The sequence below is a fragment of the Cetorhinus maximus genome, chromosome 20, assembly GCF_964194155.1.
Source record: "Cetorhinus maximus chromosome 20, sCetMax3.hap1.1, whole genome shotgun sequence".
Lineage (NCBI taxonomy): Eukaryota > Metazoa > Chordata > Chondrichthyes > Lamniformes > Cetorhinidae > Cetorhinus > Cetorhinus maximus.
This window is the reverse complement of record NC_135898.1, coordinates 35,883,707-35,903,308: the sequence shown is the minus strand read 5'-3', so window position 1 is coordinate 35,903,308 and position 19,602 is coordinate 35,883,707. Positions and strand designations below refer to the sequence as shown.

At 44.6% G+C, this 19,602-nt stretch overlaps 1 protein-coding gene across 1 annotated transcript in view; it reads right to left on the bottom strand.

The window, feature by feature from the left end:
* Window positions 1-9,400: 9,400 nt before the first annotated feature.
* Window positions 9,401-19,602, bottom strand: part of LOC144694658 (transmembrane protein 26-like) — a 60,413-nt gene continuing 50,211 nt past the window's right edge. The window contains exons 3-6 of the mRNA XM_078565249.1: window positions 13,263-13,358; window positions 12,769-12,971; window positions 12,608-12,684; window positions 9,401-9,974 (exon numbers count right to left, since the gene is read on the bottom strand). Coding sequence (XP_078421375.1) covers window positions 9,634-9,974; window positions 12,608-12,684; window positions 12,769-12,971; window positions 13,263-13,358 — 717 coding nt within the window. The 3' untranslated portion in view covers window positions 9,401-9,633. The remainder of the gene's footprint in view (window positions 9,975-12,607; window positions 12,685-12,768; window positions 12,972-13,262; window positions 13,359-19,602) is intronic.

Sequence of the window (19,602 nt, the reverse complement as noted above, 5' to 3'; positions counted from 1 at the left end):
TTGAGTTTCCAGCAATAATACCACTATGCCACCACCTCCCCATGAAGGGAAGGGTAAAGTTGGAGACAATATAAACCAATTACTAAATTGAACTGCAGCTGCAAGATGATAAGGGAAAGCAGAGTGGGGGAGCACAGCTAAGAGGGTGTGAAGGAGCCAGGAGCTTACAGAACTTTCTTTCAATGTTAACTGGTATCCACGTGCAGTGTATAGTGCCAGTAAACTGTGCAGCTGGCTGTTTGCAAAAGGGGACGAACTGGTGCAGTGAATTTACTCCTCAATATCCCTGGAACAAGTCAGTGTATTTATTTTAGCTGTGGCTTATATTGAGCTGGCAAGGGGGACATTCTGATTTCAGAAATATCACAGGTAACTCACCCAAGTCATGCTGTTATACATGGGCCTGGGGGAATTACTTAATGGCACATTCATTTAAAGAAAGAAGCATGTTGATGACACGAGGATAAAGCATTAGAAAGGAGATACAAGATGCACAGAACACTGGAAGATACAAACAGCATTAGAATAAAGAATGGTTCAGAAAAAGGAGGAATCAGACAGGGGGAAATGTAAGGGAGATGCAAATGTATTTAGAGTGCACGTGTGTAAATGCACAGAGTGCGGTAAATAAGGTAGAAGAGCTGCAGACGCCACATGGGATTATAATATAATGGCAATATCTGGCTCAAACATGGTGAGGCATGTTTACTGAATATTCCTGTTTACAATGTATTCAGGAAGGATAGGGAAGCAAAAAAGGTGGTGGCAATGGCAGTATTGATCATAGATAGTGTTACTGCACGGGAGACAAAGTGTAGATGAGGGTTCAAAGACGGAATCTATTTGGTTAGAAATAAGGAACAACAGAGTGGTTATTACAGTCCTGGGAAGGAGAGAAAGGAGCAAATTTGCACACAAATTTCAGAAACATGCAAGAACTATAGTGTGTACAAATAGTCATTTGGTAGCACAGAACTTGAGTATTGCTGAAAAAAGACATTTTGTCAAAGCTTTTCATCTTGCACTCATCAGGACGATCACAAGAATACCAATATCAGGGGAAGCAACAACTTTATACTGTATGAGAAGAGAGTGCTGATTGGCTGGCAAATGGACTCTGATAGGGAGAGGCGTTGCCATGGAGAATGCACCAGATAATGTGACTGACAGTTAACTGCCAAGCATTTTTTAAAAAAATTTAAACCAGGCAGCTTGACTCTGATTTGTCAAGGCATTGCCCTGAGGAATGAACCAGCAAATGGCTATCACTTATTGTGTTTAGCTGAAAGAGGCACAATGTGTGTACATGTTCTTTCCGTCTGCAAAGAACAGGACCCCATGTATTAATATATGTAGCTCCCAGTACATGCAAATGTGCCACACTGCGAGGCTGACTGACAATCTTAAATTGGTTGTCAGCATAATTTTTAGCAAACTGAGGCATATTTAGTGACTGTTGTCCAATCACAGAAAACACATCTAATGTTGGACACTGTGTTTTGAGTTTTGCAAGCACGGTTAGGTACAGACTGTACCTTGCTTTTTTGTTAGCTGTTTCAAGCTGCTACTATACAGTAGCAACATTAGTGGCATTCACCACTAACAGAATGCTGCTGTCAAGCTGAAAAGATGTTCTGCCTATCACACGAATGAGTAATGTGGTATATGAATTTCAGTGCTAGTGTGATGCTGGTATGTAGGCCGTACATCCCAAAGACTGGTGGATCATGTCAAACAACATGTCCCTGCCACTGTTCACAATGGGCAAGGTACAGACTGCTAGAGAGGGAGTTCCAGAATACTGACCAAGCAACGCTGAAGGAACAATGATGTAGTTCCAAGCCAGGATGGCTTGGAGGGGAACTTCCAGGTGATGGTGTCCCCATGTAACTGCTGGCCTTGTTCTTTTTGGCATTTCTTTAAGTAGACATCAGGGGTTTGGAAGGTACTGTTGAAGAATCTGAAAAGGACTACCTAAGAATGTGGCGGAGGCAGGTTCAATTGAGGCATTCAAGAGGAAGTTGGATTGTTATCTGAAAAGGAGGAATGTGCAGGGCTACAGGGAGAAGATGGGGGAGTGACACTAGGTGACTTGCTCCTTTGGAGAGCCAGCAGGGACACAACAGGCCAAATGGCCGCCTTCTGTGCTGTAACCATTTTGTGATTCTGTGATTCAGAGTTGCTGCAGTGTATCTTGGAGATGGTACACACAGCTGTCACTGGATGCTGGTGGTGGAGAGAGTGGATGTTTAAGGTAGTGGATGGGGAGCCGATCAAGTGGTCTACCTTGTCCTGGATAATGTTGAACTTCTTGAGTGTTGTGGGAGCTGCACTCATCCAGGCAAGTGGGGAGTGTTCCATCACACGCCTGACTTGTGCCTTGTAAATGGTGGACAGACTTTGGGGAGTCAGGAGGTGAGTTGCATGCTGCAGAGTTCCCAGCCTTTGACCTGTTCTTGTAACCACTGTATTTAAGTGGCTGGTCCAGTTCAGTTTCTGATCATGGTAGAGTCCAGGATGTTGATCGAGGGGTTTTCGGTGATGGTGATGCCATTGAATGTCAAAGGGTGATGGTTAGATTATCCCTTGTTGTAGATGGTCAATGCCTGGCACTTGTGTGGCTTGAATGTTACTTACCACTTGTCAGCGAAAGCCTGGATATTGCTGCATTTGAACACTGACTGCTTCAGTATCTGAGGAGTCACGAATGGTGCTGAACATTGCTCATCAGTGAACATCCTCACTTCTGACCGTATGATGGAAGGAAGGTGGCTGGGCTGAGGACACTACCCTGAGGAACTCCTGCAGTGATGTCCTGGAACTGATATGATTACCAGTGATGAAGGACTTCAGCTATATGGAGAGAATGGAGAAACTGGGAACATTCCCTTTAGAGCAAAGAAGATTAAGGGGAGATTTAATAGAGGTGTTCAAAGTTTTCAAAGGTTTTGATAAGTTACAGAAAAAGAAACTGTTTTCTTTGGCAGCAGGGTCGGTAACCAGAGGACCCAAGGGAAAATAAAGAGAAATGTCACTCACCGACTTGTTATGATCTGTAATGTACTACCAGAAAGGGTGGTGAAATTAGATTCAATGGTAACTTTCCAAAAGGAATTGGATGTATACTCAGAAGGAAAACATTTGCAGGACCTATAAGGATAAAGTAAGAATGTGGGTCCTACTTAGTAGCTCTTTCAAAGAGCTGCCAGTTCTCCCAATGTTTTGGCCAATAGTTATCCTAGCCAACATCACCAAAACAGATGACCTCTTCATTATCACATTGTTCTTTGTGGGATCTTGCTGTGCACAAATTGGCTGCCGTGTTCCCTACATTGAAATAGTGACTACACTTCAAAAGTGCTTCATTGCCGAATAGAGCCTCGGGATATCCTCAAAGGTGCCACATAAATACAATTTCTTTCTTTTAGTGAATGTGTTGGGCTTGAGCAATGCAACAGCTTAATCATTGCTTTTATTTAAAGCTTAAATCAAATACATAAACAACCACAGTGGGATTTGAACTCCCAGAGCAGTAGATTACTAGTCCAGTAACATAGCCACCATGCTACATAAAAGCCTTCAGCTATAACCCTCAACAGAGATCTATGTGAAGGGCCAAGGCTGATAGTATGGATCAGCATCAAGATAGAAAATAACAAGGAGACAAAAACATTGATCAAGATAAATATAGTGCTAGTGGCTCAATGATATGCTGGTTTCTAAGCTTTTAAAGATCTTGAGTGTTTTATTGGGGTTAATGACCTACACCTCTTACAACACCAGCTGCTGTGTTCAGTTAAGTTTTAAAGGTAATAAGTATTTTAGTGGGGTTAGTGACCCACTCCAGAAATGAACAGCATGACAATGTGAGGTTAAATATCTGGGTAAGTATCGTGCAACAGGCCCAAGTCTCCGACACTGAGGTCAGAATCAGAGACATTCTCAGAGGGGCCTGGACAGCACAAACCTGCCCATCAGAAGTTTAAACTTCCCAGGAAATTACATCTCAACGTTCGCCGCTGTTGGCATCGGAAGTTCCAACCTATTATTTAAATCACAATCTGTATTCTTTCTGTGGTCCCATAATATCCACAAATCAGGAAAGACATTTCTAACATTCACCCATCACTCCTGTGCTGGCTCCCGGTCTCCTAATACCTCGATTTTAAAATTCCCACCCTTGTTTTCAAACCCCTCCATGGCCTTGCTCCATTGGTAAGAAAGGCTTACCTTTATATAGCTCCTTTCACAACCTTATTCATCCCAAAGTACTTTTCAGCCAATTAATTACTTTCTGAAATGTAGTAACTGTTGTAATGTTGGAGCAGACTCTCATGAAAATGATATGTACATAGTCCTTTACTTTTCCTTATCCTGCTGGTGACACTATATGGTTCCAGAACTTATTTGTACTGCTCCTTTTAAGTGATCCCCTGGTGGAAGAACTGAGGTGGCTGTCTGCTGTATGTCAGTAGTAACTACTGTTACCATTCAGTTAGAGACCATTAACATTTAAAGAGAAATTCAAACACCTCATTTTAATCAATAGAACTACGCCACAATATTACATTTTTTTAACAATACACAAACTTTATTGTATATAAAAAAAATTAAGCAAAACAAGCACCATTAAATTAACAATATGGTTTATACTATGTATGTTATGCACTCAGGTTTACTTCTTACTCAATATTTCTCTTATAAGATACATCAATCTTAAAGTTATTTACTTTTATAGGAACCATCCATAAGTATGCCACAGTCCTCTGGAGAATTCTCCTCAGTTCCAGCTAGTCTCAGAGGTAAAACTTACATTTACTATCTTTTGATTGTGGATGCCTCTTGTTCTGGTTACTTTTCCACTATTTCTCAGCTAATCTGCTTTCTTTGTCAGAGGCTTCGGTGGAGGACCACTGTAGAATCTTCCACTAGTTTCAAACTAGGCAATCTATCAGCTTCTGTTCCCTCACAAATTTAAACTGAGATTAAGCCTCATCCGCACTCCACCCAATGAAATGATTAGTTTCTTACCCTGATTACACTTATTTTGGCTAGCTTCTCTCAGTGAGCTGCAAACCACATGACGTCCAACTGCAACTAATGGTCTCAGCAAACACCTAGATAAATTGAAACCAGAGAATCTTCCTGAGCTCCATCCATTTCCATAATGATGTAGCCTGCTCTGAGATGTCCTTAAAACGACCTTTAGGTTAATTATTCCTCATTTGCAATTTCTTCTTTGATCTGATGAATGAAATGAATTTTAAGCCTTTCAGGGTTCACTAGATGCTTTTAGACCAATTTAGCGCTAACTCCCAAAACAAAAACTTCTCTCTGGAATGCACTTATTGTAAGGATTGCAGACATCACATCTCCAGTTCTTTGGCTAAGTAAGCCCACCTGCTGTTTTATAGCTCTATCTCTTCTATTCTATCTTTATTAATCAAACATAGGTCACCTTTTGAACCCAGCATTTTTACCTTACCTTTACAACTTTAACCTTCCCAGATCTAAAAATAACCTCTGAAATCTTAACATGAACCACCAACTAGATATTCAATACACTATTTTGATGGAGTTAATGCTTTATTTCCTTATGCTCAGTTTTGCCTGGGTCCTGTAACTGGTGGCTGCTGGCTCTTCACTGCTTCATCTCCTTGCCTGCAGTCCCTGCTCCCTGCCTCTAACCACACTTTGGTCACCTCCAAAGTTCTTGCCCTATCCAAATACTTTGTCTCATCTGAGGAGCTGGGAGCAGTGGGGGAATCTTTGACTACAGAGATCCCGATTAGGACCAAGGCGGCTGTGGAGCTCCGGTTGAGAACCCCTGTTTTACAGCAGAAAACTTCCCACCCTTACCCGGTCTGTCCTATGTGTAAACCCTGAGCTGGAAACATGGACTGCAGCAGTTCAAGAGAAAGGTTCACCACCACCTTCTCAGGGCAACTAGGGGTGGGTAACTTTTTATCTTATTCATTCATGGGATGTGGGCATCGCTGGCTAGACCAGCATTTATTGCCCATCCCTAGTTGTCCTTGAGAAGGTGGTGGTGAGCTGCCTTCTTGAACCGGTGCAGTCCAGGTGTTGTAGGTACACCCACAGTGCTGTTAGGAAGGGAGTTCCAGGATTTTGACCCAGTGACAGTAAAGGAATGGCGATATATTTCCAAGTCAGGACGGTGAGTGACTTGGAGAGGAACTTCTAGGTGGTGGTGTTCCCATCTATCTGCTGCCCTTGTCCTTCTAGATGGTAATGGTCATGGGTTTGGAAGGTGCTGTCGAAGGAGCCTTGGTGAATTCCTGCAGCGCATCTTGTACATGGTAGAGTGTGATGCTGTTACTGTGCGTCGGTGGTGGAGGGAGTGAATGTTTGTGGATGGGGTGCCAATCAAGCGGGCTGCTTTGTCCTGGACGGTGTCAATCTTCTTGGGTGTTGTGGGAGCTGCACTCATTCAGGCAAGTGGCGTGTATTCCATCACGCTCCTGATTTGTGCCTTGTAGATGGTGGACAGACTTTGGGGAGTCAGGAGGTGAGTTACTCGGCACAGGATTCCTAGCCTTTGACCTGCTCTTGTAACCACAGTATTTATATGGCTATTCCAGTTCAGTTTCTGGTCAATGGTAACCCCCAGAATGTTGCTAGTGGGGGATTCAGTGATAGTAATGCCATTGAACATCAAGGGCAATGGACTAAATGCTGGACTTGCCAGTTACAGTCATATCCTGGGAATAATTTTTTTAAATCCTTAGTTTTATTAACCTGCGCTTATGAAGAACACTACGGCCAGCTCGACAGGAACCTAACAAATGTAGTTCTCTTTGAGTGTAAGCATATCTTAACATGTGGAGTGTAGCAATGAAAAATACAGACTATTTGTTAAGTGAATACAATTTTAATTCTCAACTTTTGGTACCTGAAATATTGAACATTGGAGAACAAGACTTTTGATTGTGATCTTCTCGGCTGGTTTGTTTGCCTGAGGGGACCAGCAAGGAATTTTCCAGAGTATATTTTTCCCCTATTGGCTCTGTTTTTTTTCTGGCTTTTTTTTTGCCTCTCCGAGGAGAGTACATGACTGTGGAGTGGTGTGGAGGGTGGGGAAGAGGTGGCACAAGGGTTGGTAGCTTAGGGAGCATTTAACCTAGATGTTTCAGACATGGCGGTGTGGGGCAGCTGGTCTTTCCCTATCTGCCAATTTCAATCTTTGTTTACAACAGTGATGGGCAATTCTCACTACAGTAGATTCCCTTAAAAGCAATTCATTCCAGTGAGAATCCCTATGAATTCTCCTACAGCCCCGCGAGGAAATGATGAGCTTTCACTTGAGACATTTCAGTTTGGCTGAGATCAGCAGTTCACTGATAGGAGGAAAGAACTGAACTGGGGCGTCTTGCTTCACTGCTGTTTATCAAATAGCATTTTGTTACCAAAAAAAAATTGTAGCATCATTTCAAAGTTTTGTTTCTTCTGCTCAAAACGCACACTGTGTTGGCGCAGAAGAGATACTGTGTGTGTTTTATAACATTCACAAATACACAACACATTCTATTATTAAATGACAGACTCATTTCAATCTAATCACTGCTTTGGAACAGCACAGTTTGAGAAAGCACAGAATGTGACATTTATTCTGCTAAGCAGTAATTCAAGCCTGTCTTTCTTTTCTCAGCTTCCTCTCTCGGCACCACACATGTATGAATATATTTTTGTTTTCTTTCCCCGATTCCTGACAAAGTAATGATTCTAATTCAAAATCTTCAGAACAAGATATCCCAGAGCATACGTTATAACAGTCTATAAGATTCCTTAAACAGGATAAAACAAACAGGGTATATATAATACATAACAAAAATAAAAATACCTGGAAAAACTCAGCAGGTCTGGCAGAATCTGCGGAGAGGAACACAGTTAATGTTTCGAGTCCGTATGACTCTTCAACAAACTAAGGAAAAATAGAAAAGAGGTGGAATATAAGCTGGTTTAAGGGGGGGGTGGGTGGTGGGGGGGGGGGGCGGGGGGGGCGGGGGGTGGTGGGGGGGGGGGGCGGGGCGGGGCGGGGGGGGGGGGCGGGGCGGGGGGGGGGCGGGGGGGGGCGGGGGGCGGGGGGGGGGGGCGGGGGGGGGGGGGGGGGGCGGGGGGGGGGGGGGGGCGGGGGGGCGGGGGGGGGGGCGGGGGGGGGGGGGGGGGGGCGGGGGGGCGGGGGGGCGGGGGGGCGGGGCGGGGGGGGGCGGGGCGGGGGGGGGCGGGGCGGGGGGGGGCGGGGCGGGGGGGGGGCGGGGCGGGGGGGGGGCGGGGCGGGGGGGGGGGCGGGGCGGGGGGGGGGGCGGGCGCGGGCGCGGGGGCGGGCGCGGGGGCGGGCGCGGGGGCGGGCGCGGGGGCGGGCGCGGGGCGGGGGGGGGGGGGGGGGGGGGGGGGGGGGGGGGGGGGGGGCGGGGGGGGGGGGGCGGGGCGGGGGGGGGGGGGGGCGGTAGAGCTGGATAGAGGGCCAGTGATAGGTGGAGATAGCCAAAGGATGTCATAGACAAAAGGACAAAGAGGTGTTGAAGGTGGTGATATTATCTAAGGAATGTGCTAATTAAGGGTAGAAAGCAGGACAAGCAAGATACAGATAGCCCTAGTGGGGGTGGGGTGAAGGAATCGAAATAGGCTAAAAGGTAGAGATAAAACAATGGATGGAAATACATTTAAAAATAATGGAAATAGGTGGGAAAAGAAAAATCTATATAAATTATTGGAAAAAAAAGAGGATGGGGATGGAGGAGAGAGTTCATGATCTAAAATTGTTGAACTCAATATTCAGTCCGGAAGGCTGTAAAATGCCTAGTTGGAAGATGACGTGCTGTTCCTCCAGTTTGCGTTGAGCTTCACTGGAACAATGCAGCAGGCCAAGGACGGACATGTGGGCATGAAAGCAGGGTGGAGTGTTGAAATGGCAAGCGACAGGGAGGTCTGGGTCATGCTTGCAGACAGACAAAAGGTGTTCTGCAAAGCAGTCATCCAGTCTGCATTTGGTCTCTCCAATGTAGAGGAAACTGCATTGGGAGCAACGAATGCAGTAGACTAAATTGAGGGAAGTGCAAGTGAAATGCTGTTTCACTTGAAAGGAGTGTTTGGGCCCTTGGACGGTGAGGAGAGGGGAAGTAAAGGGGAAGGTGTTGCACCTTCTGCGGTTGCATGGGAAGGTGCCGTGGGAGGGGGTTAAGGTGTAGGGGGTGATGGAGGAGTGGACCAGGGTGTCCCAGAGGGAACGATCCCTGCAGAATGCCGCCAGGGGGAGTGAATGGAAGATGTGTTTGGTGGTGGCATCATGCTGGAGTTGGCGGAAATGGCGGAGGATGATCCTTTGAATGCGGAGGCTGGTGGGGTGATAAGTGAGGACAAGGGGGACCCTATCATGGTTCTGGGAGGAAGAGGAAGGTGTGAGGCCGGATGCGCGGGAGATGGGCCGGACACGGTTGAGGGCCCTGTCAAAATATATAATACATTCCTACTGAAGTCAGAAGATTGTGGATTCAAGCCGCACTCCAAAGACCTGAGCACAAAATCTACACTGACACTCCCAGGGCAGTAATGAGGGTTTGAATTCAAATGCTTCCACCCTATCCCAATCCTCATTCCTAAGCAGTGGCACAGCTACTCAACAATGTCATCCATCTCAGTGGTACATGTGGAGACATTGGTCTCAGTGGTTGTCTGTTGCCTCTTCTGACACAACTGCCGTATTTCCAAATATATCAAGGCCAGCCGGTAAATCTGTAGTGTCAGCACCAAAGCATTCTTGATTGTGAAGAACAACAACATCTGGTGAACAATCTGTTGATGGAACATTAGGAACAATCGGAAAATGAAGAAGGGCCCATCTTGTATCAATACACTTATGGTGATATTCCAGAGGTCTGCGCTGTATTTGTATAGCTGTGCTTTATGCCCTGATGTGTCCCCATGTGGAAGTGGTCCTTCTGTTTTCTGCAGCACTGCAATTTGATGAGCAAACATAAATTTTACAACTGCATTAAAATTAACATGCTTTTTGAATTGTTTTTGTATCTTCACACTCTCACCATGGGGAACAGTGTGAGGTCGTGGAAGAATTTTCAGGCTATTTAAGCCTGAAAGGCCACAGTGTGAACACTCCTTCCATGGCCATAACCATTTTTATATGTCAGCCCGGTGGATAGTCCCATACGGTGGGACGGCTTTATGGTCTCGCAATTCATATGATAAAGGGGAGATCACCAGTACCCACAAATATCTCACTAGATGTTAACCCAGAATTCAGAAGGCAGAGCTCTGGTCTCCATTCACTGGGCCTGTCCAGAGTGGATTTCAAGCCCTGGACCTTCTGGGTCAGTGGAGGAGATCAGACTACACAAAATACAACAAGTCTGCATCACATCTCATCCATCACTCACACAAAACTAAGCAAGTGTCCATCACACTTCACTAATTAACACCACAGAAAATAAAGCAAGTCCCCATCACATCTCACTCCATACAAAACATAGGACGAGTAGTGGACCATTTAGTCTCTCAAGCTTGTTCCATCATTCAATGAGATTGTGATTGATCTGTGAGCTAACTCCATGTCCTAACAAGGGTTTTGTATAGCTGAAGCATAACTTCCATCCCTTGTATTCTAGTCCACTAGCTATAAAAGCCACCATTCCATTAGCCTTTTTTTGATTATTTCCTGTACCCATTCATGGCATTTCAATGTTCTATGTACCTGAACTGTCAAGTCTCTTTGGATCTGCAGTTTCTAGCTTTTCACCATACAGAAAGTACTTTGTTCTATCCTTCTTATGTTCAAAGTGAATGCCCTCACATTTGCCCATACTGAAATCCATTTGCCACAGTTTTGTCCATTCACTTAATCTATTACAGACTTAGAAATTTACGCTTCCATCTACACTGCGTAAAATGACACCAATCTTTGTGTCATAGGAAAATCCAAGCATGTGGTTCTCTATCACATTGTCTAAGTGTCAATAAGTGCAGTGAATTGCTGAGGCCCCAACACAGAGCGCTGTGGGACACCATTTGCCACATCTTGTCAATTAGAGTACCTGACCATTATCCCATTATCTTTTGAGGCGAAGCTAATTTCCTAACCAGGTCAAGAATTTTCATTCAATTCCATTGGCTTTAGCTTTAGTTAACAATCTGTGATGAGGGACTTTATTAAATGCCTTCTGAATGTTCATATAAATAACATCCATAGATATTACTCTGTCCCCTACTTCAAATATCTCCTCAAAAAATTTAATCAGGTGCACCATGCATGATCTACCTTTGTAAGTCCTTGCTGACTCTCTCGGAGCAGCTGATAAATTTTTGTGGTATTCAGTCACCCTATTCTTAGAATCAAGTAACTTCTCGATAACAAATCAGCTAACTGGTCAATAATTCCCTGGTTTTCCCCCTCTCAACTTTCTTAAATAGCAGAGTTACGTGCAATTTTCCAATCTGAAGGAAGGGTTCCCAAATTGAGAATACATTGAAAGATTATGCTTAGGGCATCTGCAATGGTCTCACCTACTTCCTTTAAAATCCTGGGATGGAAACCATCTGCTTCCAGGAATTTGTCAATCTTTAGTGTCATTGTTTTCTTCATTATTATTACTTAGTTTACTTTAATTCTAGTGAGTCCTCGTCCCTGATTCAATATTAGATTCCTTGGGATGCTTGGAATGCCATTACCTTCCTCCACTGTAGATACTGATGGAAAGTAACTAGTCAACATGTTCATCGTTTCCTTATTTGCATTGTCAGTATCTAAGCTACTAGTTTTCAAAGGGTCTACGTTGCTCCTGAACACACCCTTTCTCCTAATATAATTGTAAGCATGTTTTTGTGTTGATTTTGGTATCCCTTGTGATTTCCTTTCCGTATTCACTTTACATAGCTCTTACTATCTGTTTTGTTACCTTTTGCTGTTCATTGCATATCTCCCAGTCACCAGGAACTGCTACTTCTTGATCTTGATCTTTTTATGGTTTTTCTTTAGTTTTATATTGTCTCTTACCTCTTTTCTCATTCTTGGCTTTTTTTGGCAAGTTGAACTCTTGGCATAAATTGGTTCTGTATTATGTTAAATTCTATTTTGAATACCTCCCATTGACCACCTGTCATTTTACCCATTAACTGATTTTCCCAGTTTACTGTGGACAGTCTCCTGCTACAAGGTGCATTCTGGATGCACTTCCCACGCTCTTTATTCATATCCTCACAGGCAGCAAGTACACTGTGCCTGTTGGATTAGATCAGTTTCTGTGGATCCTTGTTTTCTTTTTGACCTGGGTTCCTCTTATTCTACACCCTGTTGGTCACACTAATCCAGCTCCGAGCCTGGACACCTTCACAACAAATTTCTTACACGCCTCGCTGCCTGAACTAATGCAAAACAAAAATGCCCCCATCACACTTTATCCAATGATCCAAAGCCCACAAAAAACATGCTCCATCACACACACCGCATGAACCAAGACCACAGCATGTACACACTTTAAAAACAAATAAAAGCATTTTCCAAAACACAAAATATACATGAACATTGTTAACAAATAAAAAATATTCAGAGAGAATAGAAAGCACTGTTAAGATTTACCTGTAAGGTCCAAGGGAAACTGCAACATACTCCATGTCCAAATAGCTAGAATGGCATATACCAGCTCACAATGGCATCTGAAATCACCATTATAGCTAGTTAGTTAATTATGCATAACTCTAATCACATTGATGCTATTTTCTGCTGAGTACAAAACCCACCTGACCCCCTTCTCTGACAGGGTTTCACTCTTAAACTCCAGTATATCAGCAGCAATTCCCACAAACGTAAGGAGGAGCTGGGATAATTGGTCTCGGTTGATGCCAACCCCCATTGGAAGTATCCATTTCCCAATTATGAGCAGAATCATGAGAGTCTGGTGAAAGCCAAGTGTCCAATCGAGTGTGGTAGTCCAGTTGATGACCTGAAAAATGATTTAAACCAAGAAGCGAGACAACAGAGAATGCAAGGGATTTAAGAGATAAATTCAATTACATCCTATGTTCATGGAAATGAGATCCACTAGATTTAAGGAATAATATCACACAGAAATCTGAGATCTCAAAGTAGTTTTGTTTGTGCACATATTTTTACTGTAATGACTGTTGAAGTATTTTATTGTTTATTGGCATAAGCAGATTTATGAAGCAAGGTGAAATTCATAAGCAGCATTGGTATATGCAGAAAAATGTAGAATAAAAGCAAATAGATTTACCAAATTGGTTGAATTACTGGAATTTCTTGGACTTTGCTTAGATGGTTCTTCAGTTGAAGCATGGTTGATGAATTGTTCAGTTGAAGGGGTAAAATGCTGCAAATGAATTTTCATATGTTATCTATATTGTCTGGGTCTTTAGAAAGCCAAAAGCAAAATACTGCAGATGCTGGAAATCTGAAACAAAAACAAAAATTGCTGGAAAAACTCAGCAGGTCTGACAGCATCTGTGGAGAGGAAGACAGAGTTAACGTTTCAAGTCCGTATTACTCTTCATCAGAACTAAAGAGAAATAGAAATGAGGTGAAATAAGGGGGGTGGGACATCTGGAGCTGGATAGAGGGCCAGTGATAGTTGGAGGCAAAGGAGAGATTGCCAAAGATGTCATAGACAAAAGGACAAAGGGGTGTTGATGGTGATATTAGCTAAAGGATGTGCTAATGGTGACATTAAGGGTAGAAAGCAGGACGAGCAAATGACAGATGGCCCTAGTGAGGGTGGGATGGGGGGGAAGGGATCGAAATAGGCTAAAAGGTGGAGGTAAAACAATGGATAGAAATAAATTCTTGAAATAATAATAAAAATAGGCGGGAAAAGAAAAAAAATATAAAAAATATATAATAATTATTATAAAAAAAGGAATCAAAAAGGGGGTGAGGGTGGAGGAGAGAGTTCATGATCTGAAGTTCATGGTCTTATGGAATGAAGTCGTTGAACTCAATGTTAAGTCCGGAAGGCTGTAAAGTGCCTAATCAGAAGATGAAGTGCTGTTCCTCCAGTCTGCGTTGAGCTTCACTGGAACATTGCAGCAGGCCAAGGACGGACATGTGGGCATGAGAGCAAGGTGGAGTGTTGAAATGGCAAGCGACAGGGAGGTCTGGGTCATGCTTGTGGACAGACCAAAGGTGTTCCACAAAGCGGTCAACCAGTCTGCTTTTGGTCTCCCCAATGTAGAGGAGACCGCATTGGGAGCAGCGAATGCAGTAGACTAAATTGAGGGAAGAGCAAGTGAAGCGCTGCTTCACTTGAAAGGAGTGTTTGGGCCTTGGACGGTGAGGAGGGGAGCAGTAAAGGGGCAGGTGTTGCACCTTCTGCGGTTGCATGGAAAGGTGCCGTAGGAGGGGGTTGAGGTGTAGGAGGTGATGGAGGAGTGGACCAGGGTGTCCTGGAGGGAACGGTTCCTATGGAATGCCAACAAGGGGGGTGAAGGGAAGATGTATTTGGTGATGGCATCATGCTGGAGTTGGCGGAAATGGCGGAGGGTGATCCTTTGAATGTGGAGGCTGGTGGGGTGATAAGTGAGGACAAGGGGGACCCTATCATGGTTCTGGGAGGGAGAGGAAGGTGTGGGGGCGGATGCGCGGGAGATGGGCAGGACACGGTTGAGGGCCTTGTCAACCACTGTGGATAGAAAACCTCGGTTAAGGAAGAAGGAAGACATATCAGAAGAACTGTTTTGGAAAATAGCATCATTGGAACAGATGCGACAGAGGTGAAGGAACTGAGAGAACGGGATGGAGTCCTTACAGGAAGCAGGGTGTGAGGAGCTGTAGTCGAGGTAGCTGTGGGAGTCGGTGGGCTTGTAATGAATATTGGTGGATAGTCTATCACCATAAATTGAGACAGAGAGGTCAAGGAAGGGAAGTGTCAGTGATGGACCATGTGAAAGTGATGGAGGGATGGAAATTGGAAGCAAAATTAATACATTTTTCCAAGTCCAGACGAGAGCATGAAGTGGCATCAAAGCAGTCATCGATGTACCGGAGAAAGAGTTGTAGGAGGGGGCCTGAGTAGGACTGGAACAAGGAATGTTCCACCTGCCCCATAAAAAGACAGGCATAACTGGGGCCCATGCGGGTATCCATGACCACACCTCGTCGCATCTGTTCCGATGATGCCACTTTCCAAAACAGTTCTTCTGACATGTCTTCCTTCTTCCTTAATCGAGTTTAAGGAGAAATTGTTCAGTGAGAGAACAATTTCAGCCAGACAGAGGAGAGTGGGGGTGGAATGGGATTGTTTGGGCCTCTGTTCAAGGAAGAAGTGGAGGGCCCTCAGATCATCCCGGTGGGTGATGGAGGTGTAGAGGGATTGGACGTCCATGGTGAAGAGGAGGCGGTTGGGGCCAGGGAACTGGAAATTGTTGATATGATGTAGGGCATCAGAGGAATTGTGGATGTAGGTGGGAAGAGACTGGACAAGGGGAGAGAGAATGGAGTCAAGATAGCAAGAAATGAGTTCCTTTAGAAAGCCACACTTTGTAGACCTCTAGACTCAAAGTGTTAATTCGATGATCCCTCTAAGTATGGGTCAGACAATAAGTGGACAAACCACACAAACCACTGAACATAGAGTCAAATTGAAGGCTCCTTCAGCAGCTGAGCCCTGGGATTTGGACCTCACAAGTTCTGTTGAAGGGTCATGAGGACTCGAAACGTCAACTCTTTTCTTCTCCGCCGATGCTGCCAGATTCCAGCATCCGCAGTAGTTTTTTGTTTTTACCTCATAAGTCCAGCCTATCACTGTCATTTCACCCTGCGTGGTGTCCTGCCTACCCATTGCCCTGCCCTCCTTGCCTATTGCCCACCCTGACTGCAAATCAACCTGTCTGCCCTGTCCTTTCCTAACTGGTTGTCAGATGACAAACAGTTAGGCCCCAAAATTCTTGGGCAACCACTTTGGTAATGGAAGTGTGGTGGAACTGAACCCACACTTTAGCCCCAGGCTGGAGATCCCATGTCAAATCCTAGTCATTTACATGACTGGGGTGGACTGTGGTGTCTGGGGTGGTTTGTTGTTGTCTTGTATGGGTCTCCAGTTTCTGTGGTGGGTTGCATTGTCTGAGGTAAGTTGTGCTGTCTGGGGTGGATCCGCTGTGTCTGAGGTGGGCTGTGATGTCTGTGAGGGCAATCAGTGACATATTGCCCCATATCCTCCCTAGGCCAAAAACTTTTTGCAATCTTCAACTCCAAGATAAGCCATCAGATAAGGCCATCAAACTGTCATCCCACGCACCACTGCCATCCCCACCCCCAACCCCCATCCCCACCCCCAGTCCTCTACTCACTGTCAGGGAAGCAGATGGATGATCCACTTATGTTCCTCATTTACCAGAAAATCCCTGATAGGAAAATACAACGTGCAATTCCGGAATGCCTTTATAATGTTCAGGTTAACCCATAACCAGATTATTGCGTCCAGTGTGGTCACCTCACTTTAGGAAGAATGAGAACGTCATTGAGAGGATGCAGAATAGATTTACAAGAATGGTCCAGAGATGGGGGTTTTAGTTACAAGATTAGATTGGAGAAGCTAGGGTTGTTCTCCTTGGAGCGAAGGAGATTGACAGGAAATTTAATAGAGGTGTACAAGATTATTACAGGTTTAGATAAAGTAGACAAAGAAAAGCTGTTCCCATTAGCAGATGGCACATGGACTAGGGGACACAGATCTAAAGTTTCAATGAAGAGGTACAGGGGAGGATGTGAGGAAGAACTGTTTTATGCATCAAGTGGTAATGACCTGCAACTCACCACCTATGAAGGGGTGGAAGTGGAGACGATTAATAACTTGAAAAGGGAAATGGATGGGTATTTGAGGGAAATAAACTTGCAGAGCTATGGGGATAGATGGGGGAATGGGACTGACTGGATTACTCTGCAGAGAGTGCATAGACTCAATGGGCCGAATGGCCTCCTCTGTGCCGTTATGACCCTATAACTCATAAAACTGGCTTAAAGTCTTGTTGAAGGCCACTCATTTGGTCCAAACCAGAATTTTGAGGTCTTACTTTCTGCTGTAGTACATGTTTCAGCATCTGTCTGTTCCTTATTCAAAGTAGCTGGATGACAGAGAACTACTTTGAATCAATCATGTTAACACCCTAACATAAAGTTGTGCACATTTAAACTCCTGTAACAACTATTAGTACCATTCAGTGTCTTTGATGGAGGTAATGATGAACGTCTCAAGTAGTACAGTAACATATGTACGAATCACAAGATGAGCAATAGACAGACAATTGACAAACTCTTTTACAGCTTGTGGAATCTGAGTAGGACACAAGATACATTAGTTAAGTACATGTGATTGAAACCAGTGTCAAGGATGAGAGTGATTTGAAGACAAGGAATCAATAAATCGACAGGAAGGGAGGAACCATTCCTTTAGATTAGAAAATTGCCCATGTCACACTCTGCTACTTAATAAAGGTGAGAGAAGGAAACCAGGGATTGCAGTGTAGGCCAGTTAGTCCAACGCCTGTTTTTGGGAAATTGCTGGAGTCTATAATTAAAGGTAGGATGACTGAACACCTTGGAAATTTTCAGCTGATCAGAGGGAGCCAGCATGGATTTGTAAAGGGTAAATAATGTCTGACAAACCTGATTGAATTTTTTGAAAGGGTGACTAAAATGGTAGAAAGTGGAGTGCGTATGGATATAATTTATATTGACTTCCAAAACGCATTTGATAAAGTCCCTCATAAGAGACTGTTAGCTAAAGTTGAGGTTCATGGGATTGAAGGCAAATCATTGACCTGATTAGTAAATTAGCTGAAAGACAGAAAACAATGACCTACTCCTGTTCCTATATTCCTAAGCTCCTACATGTGGATAGGAGACATTGTGATGGGCGTCTCATGCAGACGTACATTTGTGGGGTATGATAGTGCAGAGTCTATGTTACTGGGCAAGAAGTCTGTGTTATGCAGGAAACCCGAAGCTCAAAACCTACCCTGGCATTTTGGGAATTTAAATTCTACTTACAATAATAAAGTTGTGACCAGACAACAAACCCCAAGGGCAGAATTTTCCCCCTATCGGGGGGGGAGTTCAGGTGCAGGTGTGCCTCCGATTGGTGCCCCCAATCGGGGGGGGGGGGGGGGGGGGCGCCGCCATTTTATGTGGGCAGGCCACCCAGCATGACATCCGCAAGGAAGGCTATGCACTCCCTGTGCAGGCAGGGGGGATTCCCTGAGCCGAGAGTGCGTTCTTTCGTGCATGTGCACCAAAGTGTGCACTCATCTCCCTGAGGCTAAACGCTGCCTTAGGGAGATCGGCTCCACAATAAAAAATCTTAAAAACAGAAAAAAAAATTCTTTGACATATCCCCTCATGTGACACTATCACATGAGTTGGAACATGTCCATCACTTTTAAATACACCTTTATTACATTTCTTAAAAACCTACATGAAACCTCATTCCGCCTGTGGATGAGGTTTCATGCTTTTTCCAATGCCCGCCAGGGCTCCCGGCCACTAATGACTTTGTCAATGGCCTCAATAGGCCCTTGACAGGTCGGCGGGCGCACAGCTGAGTTGGCTGAGCCCCCGCCGACCTGAAAATTGAAATGAGGCGGAGTGACGTCGGGAGTTCCGCCCGATGTCATCCTGCGACATTTTATGTGTTGGTGAGCGGGCCCCGCCCCCTGCTCGCCGATCGGGAAATCCTGGCCCAAAAGTTGCAATCGCTGGAGACAGATAGCTCTGGAGACCCGGATTCAGCTTTGCTCCTCTTCCATGATCTCCACATTCCTGACACAATTGTACCAGCAGACTCCACATATTTGTTGGAAGCATCACCGGTCAAAGATCAAATTCAGGGTTGGGATGGCAGCAGGCTAGGACTTAAAATTTAAATTAAACCCGCCCACTTCAGGAAGTGTCGTTGATCAGAGGGACATTTAAAATACAATCCCAGTGCTGTCCCAGAGACAGCCAGTACCATTCAACTCCTGCAGGCACTTTCCTCTCTCTCTTCCCCACGGACAGCCTGCCAACAGGACAGGAACCCACCCCCAACCCCCACCAAAGCTCACTGAAATTATCTAACTGACTACAAACCTGGGAAGTAGTTTGGACCATTGGCATACCTTGGGAGTCCCATTCCACCAAACTGCGGCAAGATCTCTCCAAAGACTTTTAAGCATCCCAAGCAGCAGATAAATAAGATATAACAAAAAAATTCCAGGATTGAACTGTTGCATTTATAGGAACAAAGGGACATTAGGAACAAGGGTAGATTATACAGACCCATCAATAATAATCCACCATTCAATTAGATCATGGCTGATCTGTACCTGAACTTCATTTACCTGCCTTTGTTCCATATCCATTGATAACCTTACCTAACAACAATGTACCAACATTGATCTTGAAAGCTCCAATTAATCCTGAGGCAGATTCAATCATGGCTTTTAAAAGAGAATTGGAAAAGCACCTGAACAGAAAATAATTGCAGGGAAAGATTGGAGGAGTCTTTTTCTGGATGGCAAGTTGCAACTAGTGGGGTGCCACAGGGTTCAGTCCTTGGGCCCCAACTATTTACAATCTTTATTAAT